The sequence below is a fragment of the Phoxinus phoxinus genome, assembly GCF_949152265.1.
Source record: "Phoxinus phoxinus genome assembly, chromosome: 12".
NCBI lineage: Eukaryota > Metazoa > Chordata > Actinopteri > Cypriniformes > Leuciscidae > Phoxinus > Phoxinus phoxinus.
The window spans coordinates 7,576,785-7,591,068 of record NC_136887.1 but is presented as its reverse complement, the minus strand read 5'-3'; the positions used below and the strand labels follow the sequence as shown (position 1 = coordinate 7,591,068).

Here is a 14,284-nt window from a genome sequence, read left to right as displayed (position 1 = left end):
TGATTTATTACCCCCTGCCCTGTCGCAAATGATTGACAGGGAATCTGTGTCTCCAGAATATGTTTCTGATTTATGATGGGGTAACGGCGTCAGCGTGTCTAGTAACTATGGCGCCGCGTGACGTGTGACGCAGCCGGAGGTGTTGACCGGGGAATTTTAAAGAAAGGTGTCAGCAGGCTTCCTGGGTGTTTTATTGCCTTTGTACCTGAGCCATAGGTGTTATGACTGTGTGTATTATGTCTGCTTCGCTGTCGCGAGTTCGCACTTCGACAGAAGCTGCGTGTATAAATTTGTGTAGGACGCAATGTCAGTTACAGAATCGAGCAGAGCAGTGCAGATCGTGCGCTTCGGTTTATTTTCCTTGTTCTCAAACTATATTCCAAGGTAAATTGTGTTGCTGGAAACGCGAGTGCAAGAAGATGGATGCTTGTCTTAACAGTAAGTGTGTTTTATTATTTAGTAATATTATTAAGAAACATTATTTATTTATGTGAGAGTCATTGTTCTATTGGGGTTGCTTAAGGTTTAAAATCTGCGCGCTTCAGGTGACGCGACTGGAGTGACCCTCATCGACCTTGTTGACGAACTTAATTTTCTGAATCAAGCGAGTGGTACGTCGGCTATAATTATGATTTGTGTTTAAATGTTAGTCTACATATTGTGTGTTTTATAATAACGCTTTATTTATTTATAACAGGAGGCACCAGAGGTGCTCATCAGCGGTCTAGTAACGTTAGGCATACAGCGCGTGCTTCTTTGCGAGAGAGCGCGGACGTCATTGCCCCCGGTAAGTGTTGTATATGCTTATAGCGAGACTGACCCATTTGCGTTTTGTCTAAACACATGTTTCATTTGTTGTTTATCATTTTTTTTTTTTACCAGCCCGACCGGAACGGAAAACCATCACAGCGTTAGTGCATGCGGCTCCGCGTGATAGTGTACACAACGAGCCCCTCGGTGAGTGTATAATTGTAATTCGACTTTATCAATCGTTATACTGCTATTATGTGTTATAATGTCTTGTTGAATTTAGTTTAAAAACTTTCTTATGTGTATTTCCAGAAGGCTTATCAAACCTAGTGAACAAGGTTGCATCTGAATCTACGGATAGGATTGTGACGACAAAGGATAGATCGGCTGGTTTAGTGGCAAAACCAAAAAACAAACTCAAACGTAAAGCCCCAGCGGTGACCTGTGCAAAACCAAAAGGACCGTTTGATGACGTTGGGAGAGACGGGCATTCCGGACCACAGACATCGGCACAGAAGAAGCCAAGACGATCTGTTAAAAGTATGTAAACAAACAATGTTGTTTGATTGAATTCAGTTCATTCTAAATTAGATGCAAATAAGCTACCAGAGTACGATAATGTTTTATTTGGATGTGATAGTGAGAGATCGTGTATGTGTGTGTGTGTGTGTGTGTGTGTGTGTGTGTATGTGTGTGTGTGTGTGTGTGTGTGTGTGTGTGTGTGCGTGTGTGTGTGTGTGTGTGTGTGTGTGTGTGTGTGTGTGTGTGTACAATGTGTTAGTTCAGAACTGTTGTTGACACATGATTTGTTTATAAACAGGCACATCTCTTAGAGTGTGGATTTATTTATAATTATTTTACTGTATGTATTGGAGTGATTTTTGTAAAAGTGTAGACTCTTTTCAAACACTCATTTATAAACAACCATGTTGAAAAATAAATAAATAAAATAAAAAAAAATGTATCATGCAATGCATACATACTATTTTTAAATTAATATTATTATTTTTTTTCTCAACAGAAGTGGTCGTGAATGACAATGCAGTTCCTGATATAAACGACGTTCAGAGCTGGAGTGACGGACTGATAGAAGCATGGGATGACTGCGTGTTTACAAGTGACCCTAAAGAAACCCTGCAGTCTGTTCCATCCAGCGAGCGTGTGGTGGCTGTGGTAGAGTCAGACACTGATGAGCTGCCATCAAATCAGGAGGCTTTCAGACGGGAATCACAAGCCAATATAGACAATCAACAAATAATTGGTCTGATACAGGACTCTGTCAAGACAGCGTTGAACGCCTTCGAGGTACGTTTTAACGAACGCATTAATGCTTTTGAGAGACGCTTAGATGCTTATGAGAATAAGCATAATGATCGTGAACATTCTACGACGGCTGCACAACAACAACAGGATATTGGTATTAAACAAGTCATAGCAGCTCAGCGGTTGCATAGCAAAACTATCCAACAAGTAGTCAGAGATCAAGGTCTGTCTGTGGAGCTGTTAAAGCAGATCGTACTCACGCTTAAAAAGAAACACGGGTGAGTTGTGAATGTTTTTATATATTATGTGTTTTTGTGTGTATTTTCTTCTACATTAATCCCAACATTGTGTGTATTTTTTAGCATTGGTGTATAATGACTGATTAGCTAGTTTTTCTTTTTTCTTGCTGTATAGATGTTGGTTTTTATTTTCCGTAGTTACTTTAATTGTAAACCTGTCAGTGATTGAAATAAAAATTAAAAACTAAATCTGGTTTTTAAAAAAAAAAAAAATGGCTAAACGTTGTCGGGAGTCAGATGGTTTTGATCAGGGTCCGGTAGCTAGGTTTAGACGCGACGATGGCAGTGTGGTATCCCCTGAACAGTGCAGTAACACAGAAACATTGCTCTATTTAATTCAGACATTGGAGGGTGTGAATAGGTCTGAGTCTACAACTAATACATTGTTAGAATTATTGGACATTATGACACCAATGGTAGATGAGGATCCAGGCCCAAATATTGATTTTGAACCTTTTGTAAACACCCAACAGGTTGGAGAGGTATCAGAACCTCCTCCAGAAACAAATGATGCTTTTGATAATCCTGTGTCTTTGTCACAGTCAGGAGAGGGATCAGGTACCCAGTCACACCGCACACTCAATCGTGGTGCACCCAACATGGGTCTTGCACATAGTGAAATAGAATCACTTGTAAGAGAGGGTGGTGATGTGAGTGGGTACACTGTACTGCCGCGCTCGCGGTTCAATGGCCTGGAAATCCATAGGCTTATAAATCTGCGGGAGATATCTTCTACAGATTTAGCAGACTACACCATGTTTTTACATGACACACTTTCTGAAGTTGTGGACTTTTCCAGACTGTTGGGCGGCGACGGTAGTTTAATCAGCATCACCTTGAGGGGTCCTAGTTTGACATCAGATGTTAGTACACTTTTGACAGGCACCAATGGTTACAGTGTAGATCTGTTTATAAACGAACTTGAGAAAATAATGCAGAGCAACGCGGATGTCCAGTTTGATGAGAGATTGAATTTAAGACTGTCGATAGCGAGAAGTAAACGCGGCGGTGTTTATCGAAAGATGCGCGATCTAGCCCACAATGAAGTGATCAGTAAAAACAGACTTAATCTGTTCTGTCCCACAAACATTTCAAACAATCTTTGTTTTGCAATCTGTCTGGCACATTTCCTAAACCCCCAGAAACCTCACACAGAGCTAGAGTCTGTAGCATATTCGTTGCAGAAGGCCGCTGGCTATACTGACCAACAAAAGATAGCGTTTAATGACATCAGACAGTTTGAACGCATGCTGAACGTTAAAATAGTTGTCTTCTATCGATCTGATACGGGTGTTTTGGAGAAGTATACAAACACAGATGATCCACATCCTAAAACAGTATTTTTGTACCTGCATGGCGATCATTTTTTTATGATAAAAAATCTACGCGCGTTTATTGGCACCCCATACGTGTGTGGATTTTGCTACCAAGGATACACATGTAGGAGAGATCACAGATGTCGGTACATCTGTGATGTCTGTAATGACCCAGAATGTCATAAACATAACAAAAAGTCAAAACACTGCGGCGACTGTTTGCGCTACTGCAAGTCTGACTACTGTTTTGAGATGCATAAAAAAGCACCTCAAGGTATGCAACACGCGCAGTGTGATGTGACCAAATATTGCAGAAAATGTAATAGACGTTACCATGTCAGCGGTACTAAACCCAAAGCGCATAAATGCCCTGCAGATCGGTGTGTACACTGTGGTGAGAGTTTAGTTACCGATGGCGTGCATCAATGTTTTATCCAACCAGTTAAGCCGGAGATGCCAAACGATCGTTACATTTTCTATGATTTTGAGACCCGTTATGAAAACGGAAGGCACACAGCCAATTTCGTATGCGCTATTACGTTTGCTGGCGAAGAATTCGTGGCTGAAGGACCCGATTGTGTGGATCGTCTCGTTAAAAAATTCAGACAACCTCGTTACCTTAATTACACATGGATAGCTCATAACGCATCGGGTTTTGACAATTTCATTCTTTTGGAATACTTCACTAAGATGGGTATCGCTCCTAAAATCACGATGCAAGGCTGCCGTCTGATCTTGATGTACGACAATGCTTTCAAGCAACGGTTTATTGATTCATACTCATTCATCCCCATGCGTCTGGCCAAGACACCTGTTGCGTTTAATCTGACTAATGCAGAGAAGGGTTACTTTCCACACTACTTTAACCGCGTTCAAAATGACAACTACATAGGCGTCTACCCTGACAAGAAATTTTATGGGTATGCGACGATGTCGAACCAAGACAGAACGGCGTTTGACGTTTGGTACAGTACCATCTCTGACAAAGTGTTCGATTTTAAAAAAGAACTGGCGCTTTATGGTAAAAACGATGTTGTTTTGCTGAGGGAGGCTTGTATGAAGTACCGCGATGAATTCATTCTGTGTACAGGCCTTGATCCGTTTAATTACACCACTCTGGCGGCCACATGTATGGCTACGTATAAAACACACTACATCCCTAAAGACACAATAGCTCTGACACGCAACAATGCGTACACCAACCAGAACAAAACATATTCCAACATATCAATTGAATGGCTTGAATATGTCCGAAAATCGCAGTCCATAGATGTTCAACATGCTCTAAACAGTGGCGAGGTGTCATTTGGGAAATACTACGTGGATGGATTCTATGACGACGGTGTCGTGAAAAAAGCATTCGAATTTCTCGGTTGCTTTTTTCATGGATGCGACCGCTGTTATAACTCAAATGATCTAAACCCGTTATCAAAAGTGCCTTATGCTGTTCTGAGAAGGCAATGTGACGACAAACTTGAAATTTTGGAGCGTGCGTACGGTCTTCAGGTTGAGATAATTTGGGAATGTGATTGGAGTCATGCCAAACAGACAGATGCAGACGTGATGGATTTCATGTCCACTTACAAACACCCTGAAAGATTGAAACCGCGTGAAGCTCTATTCGGAGGCCGCACGAATGCATTCAAACTGTACCACAAAGTCGCGGAGGGTGAACGCGTTAGGTACGTTGACTTTACTTCACTATATCCCTTCTGTCAGGCTCGAAAATGCTACCCAATTGGTCATCCTGAAATAATATACAAGGATTTTCAAAACCTTGAAGAATATTATGGACTCGTCAAGGCTACAGTTCTTCCTCCGAGGAAGTTGCTTCACCCAGTACTGCCTTATAGGACTGGGGGCAAGTTAATGTTCCCTCTTTGTAGGGAGTGTTCTGAACAGCAGAACCAAACACAGCCATGTATGCACACAGATGAGGAAAGATCCATTCATGGATGTTGGGTTAGTATTGAGCTGTTGAAAGCCATTGAGAAGGGTTATGTGGTGACAAAAATCGATGAGGTCTGGCATTTTCCTCAACGATCTGAAACGTTGTTTTGTGATTATGTTAAAACATTTTTACAGTTCAAACAGGAGAGTTCAGGTTTTCCAAAAGACGTTGTGACCGATGCCGACAAAGAATCTTATGTTAGAGATTACTTTGAGAAAGAAGGGATTAAGTTGAATCTGGACAAGATTGAGTTTAATGCCGCACGCAGATCCATAATGAAGCTCCTCCTTAATTCTTTGTGGGGGCGGTTCTCGATGCGCGAGCAGTTGCCAACCACCGAGATACTTATAGACCCTGAACAGTTTGCCCGATACATTTTTGGCACTGAGTATGACCTCAAGCATTTCTCATTTGTGTCAGACACTGTTGCGATCGTTCAATGGTCTTACGCAGATGGGAAAGGGGTCCAGACTCGTGACATCAATGTCTTTCTCGGGGCTTTTACAACAGCCCATGCACGGTTAGAGCTTTATGATCTTATGGACAAGTTAGGTGATAGACTGATTTATTGTGATACCGATAGTGTTGTATTCACATCTAAAGAGGGTGAATACGAGCCCCCACTAGGGCCATACCTTGGCGATCTTACTGATGAAGTTGGGGATGGAGACCATATTGTGGAGTTTTGTTCAAGTGGTCCAAAAAGTTACGGGTATCGTACTGCTATGGGTAAGGTGTGTATGAAGGCCAAAGGTATCACTCTGAATGCTGTAAACTCTGAGGCCATTAGGTTAGACTCATTAATTGGTCTTGTTGATCAGTATGTGAGGGGGCGGGGTGAGGGTAATTACATTCTCGCACACTCCGACAGTATAGTGAGGAACAAAAAACAGTTCACATTACACAACAAGTCAGTTGTGAAAAAATTCCAAGTGGTATACAACAAACGCGTTTTGCTACCTGACCTAACTACACTACCATATGGCTACTGACAACGTTTTTGGTCATCGAGGGGTGCTAGACTCAGACGGTTTCGATTTCAGGTTACAACACCCCTTTTCATGTGTATTAAGTGGTCCTTCTAGCTCAGGAAAAACTTTTTTTGTAAAAATGTTGTTGGAAAATGCTAAAACTGTAGTTTCTAAAAATGTTGAAAACATTGTGTACATTTATGATTGTTGGCAACCTTTGTATGATGAATTGTTGAAACTGTATGATATTAAATTTATTGAAGGTATCCCACAAACCCTGAATGATGACCGTTTGTTCCCGCCCAACAAGAATAATTTTTTGATTCTAGATGATGTTATGGATGATGCTAGTAACAACTCTGAAATCCAACGTCTGTTCACGCAATATGTACATCATAAAAGCCTGAGTGCATTGTATATTGTACAAAACTTGTTTTTACAAGGTAAATCCAGCAGGACCATCAGTTTAAACACCAATTATCTGGTACTGTTCAAAAACCCCAGAGACAACACACAAATTAATGTATTAGCACGTCAGATGTACCCCAGAAACACGAAATTTTTTATGGAGTGTTATGAAAATGCGACCAGCATTCCTTTCGGGTACCTTTTGATTGACTTTAAAGCGAAAACACCAGAGCAGTATCGTCTCAGAACAGACATTCTGTCACAATATCCAGTTGTGTACATTCAGAAAAGAAAACATTGACTTTGTCAGACGGAGTTTGAAAATGTCAGCAAGACTTTTAAGAAACTTGCCTCTTTTAAAATTATTATTAAAAGCCACACCTAAACAAAGACGCGTTATTTTAGAGGTCGCTGCAGACGAACTCATTGTGTCGTTGTGTGAGGTAGCTCTTAATGTAGTCCATGGTAATATTCCACTATCGACACAACAATATCAGAAACTAAAGAGAAAAAGAAGCGAGATCAAAATAGTTGCTGATAAAAAGGTTGGTGTTAGACGCAAAAGACGGTTAATCAATCAACAAGGAGGATTTATTTTGCCGTTGTTAAGCGTCGCAATTCCCTTTATAACCAGTTTAATCGCATCTAAATAAGCTTGGTGATGGAGTATGCTGAGAAGATGTTTTTAATCCCGCAACACCAGTTGGATAAGCTGAAACCCTCTAACCCCCGTGAGTCTATACAGCATGTTGTGGAGAACGATTTGGATGCGACTATAAGAAATATATTGCAAAGGTCTGACATAGATCACCACGAAAAAGCTAAGCTGTACACCGGTGTTTTGCAGAGGTTTTTAACACTCACTAGACAGGGGGATACGGAATCCGCCACATTAACATTAAGTCTTCCGCAGCCTGGCAAACTTGTAAAAGAAGATCCATCTCCAACAGGTCTTGTTACTGTCCGCGACGGCTTAGATGATTTTGCAGATGAGATTTTAAAGAATATTCCACAGAGGAGTATGAAAAATGTCCGTTACATTTTAGATAAAATGTCTAAAACTAAAGATATCACATCGTGGACTGAGTCGGGGGAGTTTGTGTTTAAAGGTAGAACAATCCCCGGTTCACACATGCTTGACCTAGTTAAAAGCGTCACGGCTCCACAAAAGGTTGCTGATGAGCGGAGACCTGGTGGATGGCATGAGTTTCTGGAGGCTTTTGCTAGTTTAAATATGCCATACTCAGTGGTGCCAAACCACCATGTCAGACATGCAATTAACTCGTTCAAGACCATAGCGACCCCGATTATAACTGGTTCATCTAAGAAGAGTAAAAAACGGAAAGTGCATCCAAACACACCGATACCTTCAGAATATTCACAAGACTCGTTATTCAAATCCTCCAGTCTAGACCAAAGTCGATGGTTAAGTTTTTAATCCGACAGTTTGTGGTTAGCCTATTGTGTTTTTGTTTTGTTTTGTTGTTGTTGTTTTGTTTTTTTTTTGTTTGTTTTTTTGTTGAGAATTTATGACATGTATTGTTGAATATGATGTGTGTATGTGTAATAAAAAAGAGTTTAAAGAAAGAAATATCTTTTCTTAAGTTGTTTTATTTAAAAATATTAAACATGAGACATATACATTTCACCCATTTGCACACACTGAATACATTTGAAAACGTTTTCATTACATGGAACTTGTTTTAGTTTTTTCACAAATGTTGACACCATTTTATCATTTTTAATTAAATCATTGGTATACAATTTCAACACATAATCATAATCAAATCCCTTTGACATGTGGTAGAGAAAGAACACACAGTGTTGACCACAGGTGTCTGATGAAAAATCTTGGACTTGCACAGTGGAATATTGTACTGCACTAGAATTGAGATTTAAAAAGTCTTTGATAACGGTGTGAAAGCCTTGGTAATCTGGTTTATTACCAAAACTATCGAAAAAACAACCCATGCTATCATCATTTATGTAGATGGCCAACCAGTGTTGGCCTGGGAGGCCTGATGGATCTGTATTGATTAAAACCATTGATGGAAATGTTCTTAAAGGGGTTTTCGGTAGATAGTCACATGGTAGTACTCCAAGAAAATAAGTATTGCACGAAATCTTATCCATGACACCCGTAAGCTGCACGGTGTTCATTTTAACCCGTTAATAGTAATCAATAAGCACCTGTCGTCGATTTGATACTTCAATTATGTTATCAAACAGAGCATAAACAATTAAGGTAACAGTCTGTGGTATTGGCTGTCTGAAACGTGCTTCTAGTCTGATATTGCCACTTTTGACAAGTGATACATGCTGTCCACAATCCTCGTCTGGTGTGAAATTGAACGTGTAGAGTGTATAGCCATGCAGAAAATCTTCCCTATCGATACTTAGAGCCTGGTTTTTAAGATGCCTTCCAGAAGCCAGCGCTAACTGATAAAACTCACGCACTGCAGAACCATTTTCATATTCAGGCTGCAGAGGCTTCGAGGGGTACTGTTGACCATCCAGATAAATGGCTAAAAATTCTAAATCATAGTTTTTAAATGCAAAAGGGTTTTTATTATATGACCCCACAAATGCATCATTATCAACCATCGCTAGAACCAGAGATTTTGGCAATGCTCCTAAAAATAAGTTCTCTTGATTACAGACCCGTGATCCGGCTGGTATTGAGAAGCTTTTCAAACACACCCTGTCGATGGGGTACTTTGCAGTGGTTGAGAGTAGGGCTTGCGCATGACCCAGTCTCACAGCTGGGGACACTGTCACTTTTTTCACAAAAAGTGATGCAGACTGGATGTTCAATTTGTAGGCTATGTCATTGCTCCTCATCAAACAGAATTCGTCTTTACCTCTCGTCATTCTAATTTTAAGGTCCAATCCATTGAGTAAAAGTTTATCTTGAAAGAAGATGTCACTGTGAACTGGTGCGAGTAGTTCGACCACATTGCTAGCGTTGGTGAAGGCTGCTCTCTTTGTCAGGCCGTTATTTGCCCCGGCAGGGTCTGAAATGTCCATATGCCCGGCTTTGTCCTTATAGAAGAGCCCCGCTGAGAAAAGTGTTTCAAGGGTATCTTTACCATAATTAGTAAGACACTCTATCATACAGCGGTATGGATATGTGCTAGAACTCTGCGAAATGAGACGGTCTCCAAGCGACACATCCACTTGTGAAAATATTGTGGCTCCCGGATAGTTGATAAGCCCTACGGGGTCTCCGTCAGCAATGTCCGTCCCATCTGCATAAGTGATTTTGAGACGCATAAACAACAATGTGTTGTTTAGATCCACGTAATCCTCTCCATTCCCCGCAATGAAAAATTCCAGAGGCGATGTCGGAGATATCGCAGATAATGGCGGAATTTCTATATAAGTGTTCTTTTCAATAGCGGTCTGTGTCAGGGGTACAGTAAAAAGATCCAGTTCGGATTTTAAACACTCTTCTGACATGTTGTGTAGTAACGCCATGATCTAAAATATTGTTTTAACAGAACTCCTTGATCTTTTTGAAGCAGTACGCCTAGCCGTATCCTTGCGCTTGCGTTTTACAACTGATGTTTTCTTGGGGGGCCGTTTTGTTTTCTTCTGCTTCTGGCCACTCCTCCGCACCCCCGGTGGCCTAGGTACACTTTTACGTGCCATCACCATTAAACCGGACCCGTCTTGAGTATCGTGATTGTTATTAAAAGATCGTGATAACGTATTACTAACAACGTCACTTAGTATGTTTTTCGCTGCTGATTTAAGATGTGGCTTGGCTATGCTAAATCCTCGTCTCAGTAGTGGTATAGCCATTCTAAAGAGACCCCTAAAAAGTCCGCCCAAACCAGCACCATACATAACTCCGCCGGAATAGCCCGGAAGTCCATTGCCAGCCTGATTCTGGTAATAGGCCACATAACGCATGGGATCAACATTATGATTGTTGAAATATGTCATTTTAATGAAAATTTTTTACTGGCCTAAAGTGTAGTTTAATGCACACTTTCCCGTAAGAAAATGGGATGTGTTGATTTTGATCGTCCTTTACTTCTATAGCAATATCTGCGATGACCGATTTGTTGATAGACACGTAGTGGGGTTTGTCGTATCGTACACTGACTGTGTTGTTGTTATCACCGGTTATTTGTACACACTCCAGGAGTGGTACGAAGGCATCACCTACTGACTGGTATCGTATAATATCTGTGTATATATACAGAGTGTAGAAACCTCCGTGTATGTCTGCCTGATGCATTGCATATGTTACAACATCCTTTTCAAAATTAGTTTTTCCGGGGTTTGTTTTTTGTCGCATAGAATCTCCTATCGAGGCACCTGGTTTCAACCCTAAAATAATGGCTAGTTTTCCATGGAAGGTTATTGAAATGTTAGGTTTTGCTTTCAGAAATACTTTGTTTTTTACAACATCGTAACCGAATGACCCATGAGGGGCTAGTAAATCATTTATCACACTAACCAGGGTTGGGACCTTGTCGTAATAACCTGTCTTTATAGGTATGCGTAGTCTCGATAAGTCGGTCTTCTTCACATCTACACCACGACGTATGCTGTTAGTGTTTTTTTCGCCGTCGACAGCAGTGGGTTCGATGTTTATCTCAAAAAAGGCATCTTTGTTGTTAAAGGTGTACCAACTTCTAGGATATTCAATTTGAACGAGACCTACCTCCCATTCTCCTCTTATGTTTATAGGGGTAGCCAGCCTTGTTCTATAATTAGAGATTGTATTATCAGGATATACAGACTGTGAAGCATTGCATGGTAGTGTGACATAAAAACCACCCTCTGCCATGTCTGTTTTTATACAACTGCAGACAGTCTGTGCTTGTCCTTTGTTTTTATGGCACCTGTACGTCAACTAATTCTTTCTGATCGATCCATGATGCAAATTTTGCAGGCCATCCGAGCCATTGTACCAGTACTAATGTTTTGCGACCCTGCTTCTTCTTATCTAAAATCTTTTCAACTTTAAATGTCTTGTTTTTACTGACAAATATTTTTTGCAATTCTTCAGCATAAAAAACGCCGTTGATAACATCCCCATCATAATCACTCAATCTGTAAACAGGAGGGTCTCGTGGAATACACGCTGATACAGTAAAATACTCTTGTGTGTAGTTTTCTTCATACCCTTTTGCAAACGGGCCTCTGACTTTAGAAATTCGAACCACGTCCCCGATCTTGTATTTAAATATGGGGTTAACATTGCGGGGTTTGGTATCTCCATATAGGTTATGTAGCACCACAGATTCGTTTTCTCTTCCCACATCAATCGGTCTCATCTTGATGCTTCTGTGATAGCTCACATTGTATCCTTGTGTAATGTCTTGAAGTATGTCGATGTAACGTTTGGAGTTTATAGCTGTTAAATATCTCCACATTCTTCCTTTTAAGGTTCTATTAAACCGCTCGATAACACACGCCTTTAATTCTGTGTTTGTTGAAAAATGGTTAATATTGTACTTTTTTGTCACGTTTTGAAAGTGTTTGTTAAAAAACTCCTTTCCTTTATCTGTCTGTAGTTTTTGTGGTATGCGACCCTCTTTCAGTATGGATTCAAAAGCTTTAGAGACCTCTATACCACTCTTGTTTTTTAAAGGCCTTGTCCACGAGTACTTACTAAACAAATCAATGCAAGTAAGCAGAAAGTGGTGGTTGTCATTTACCTCGGCATATGCCGACATATCTACTAGATCGGCTTGGAACTGCATATCAATACCATAGACAAAAACCCGATTCCTTTTATATTTTAGTGGGGCACTTCTGTGTAGTGTATATGCATCCTCACCAGCGACCCAATCTGAAACTTCTTTATCGGTTAAACGAACACCCGTCTCTTTTAAAACAGCTTCTTTTAAACGTTTTTTACCCCCTAAAGAACCAGGGTTAGATGGTGTGTAATAAACCTTTTTCATTTCTTCGGACATATTGACACTTCACGATCCACAAAAGAATAACACAGATGGTTTAAGTGGTTCGGGTATTTATTTCTTAAACATTAAAAGGACACAAAGGTATCACACAGCATCAATGTAGTGTAGAAAATTTATACACACCACAATGTTTTTCTCTAGAATGTAATCAACCAGTGTTTCAACAATTTTACATACATCAGTCTGATTGTTTCTTGTCAACATGTCTACACATAGATCCGACACATATGTACACAAACACAATATATCAGCTATTCTAATAAAACTACCACATTCAGTCATCAGGTCTAAAATTTTTCTGATGGTTACACAAATTGGATCACCAGCATTAACGCATAATCGCATCATATCTGACCATTCATTTGACACATTTCTTACAACACACATTTGTTTCTTGAGGTTTGTAAAACGTCTGGCATCAACACCACATCTGTTTACAGTAATCGATACATTGGCACATTCATTAATGTAGTTATACAATAAGGTAGTCATCTCACATCTAATACGTTGTTTAAGTAGACACTTAGCCAGTCCGGTTGCAAAACAAGTGTTTCCCATGCTGTTGTCACAAACAGTCAACTTGGACAATACCTTTCCAGCTGTCCACAGCGTCATAGACAATTTGTTCACTGCTGCCGTCCAGAACTTTCTCCCTGACTTCGCAAAGCTTTTCCACAATGAAAACCTCGTCACGTAGTTCGTGTAAAATAGCGTCCACTGACCCCTGAATCCTCTGGGGGTGAACTCTTAAACCACAACGGCTCAATGCTTGAGCAACTATGTGCTTAAGGTCTGGTCTCACCAGATTACGTGTCAGTTCCTCAAAGTACGTGTCAAAGAAATAGGGATCTGGTTCAAACAAGCAGGAATGTCTAATCTGACTGGGGTGATCCACTTCACAACCCAAACAGATTTCTTTCAGCTTTTTGTTGATGACATGTTCCAGAAGGACCACAACAGTTGCTTTTATGATTTTGAACCCGTCAGAACGGATACAACTGTCTGTGGCGTCAATTCCTGCTAAGGCCGCCGCTCCTGCTATTGCACCGCTGTTGCCGTATGGTGTTGTAAGGAAGGTCAGGTTGTGATATCCTAGATCCATGCAAAATTTATCCAACCAGCTGTTGTCACAGGTTTGTGGGTGGGGTTCCAACGGTGTCGCATTGTCATCAGGCATTGCTGGGGCAGTCTCAGGGGTGTTGCTGTAGCAGTAGGCTGGTGTAGATCCTTGAGACATGGTGGATGAATGCAGCGGTTGTACCGATCCGTAGGCGTTTTTAATGACTGTAATATGTGGGCGGGCTTAAGAGGCGGTCTTCGGGGTTGGTAACGCCCTTCTTAGGTTGAAACAGTTGCATCTTTACAGAACTGTAACGATCATACA

The 14,284-nt window shown here is 40.7% G+C and overlaps 2 protein-coding genes across 2 annotated transcripts in view; one reads left to right on the top strand and one right to left on the bottom strand.

Annotated features, from left to right (window-relative positions):
* The window catches only part of kctd12b (potassium channel tetramerisation domain containing 12b), a 45,820-nt gene that overhangs the window by 22,815 nt on the left and 8,721 nt on the right, over positions 1-14,284 (bottom strand). The gene's annotated exons all lie outside the window — the stretch shown is intronic.
* On the top strand, positions 349-8,359 carry LOC307008423 (uncharacterized protein). Its single transcript, XM_079631195.1, has 7 exons — positions 349-438; positions 546-611; positions 698-787; positions 883-957; positions 1,063-1,290; positions 1,772-2,291; positions 6,814-8,359. The coding sequence occupies exons 1-7, from the start codon at positions 420-422 to the stop codon at positions 6,833-6,835; spliced, it is 1,020 nt and encodes a 339-aa protein (XP_079487321.1). The 5' UTR covers positions 349-419; the 3' UTR covers positions 6,836-8,359.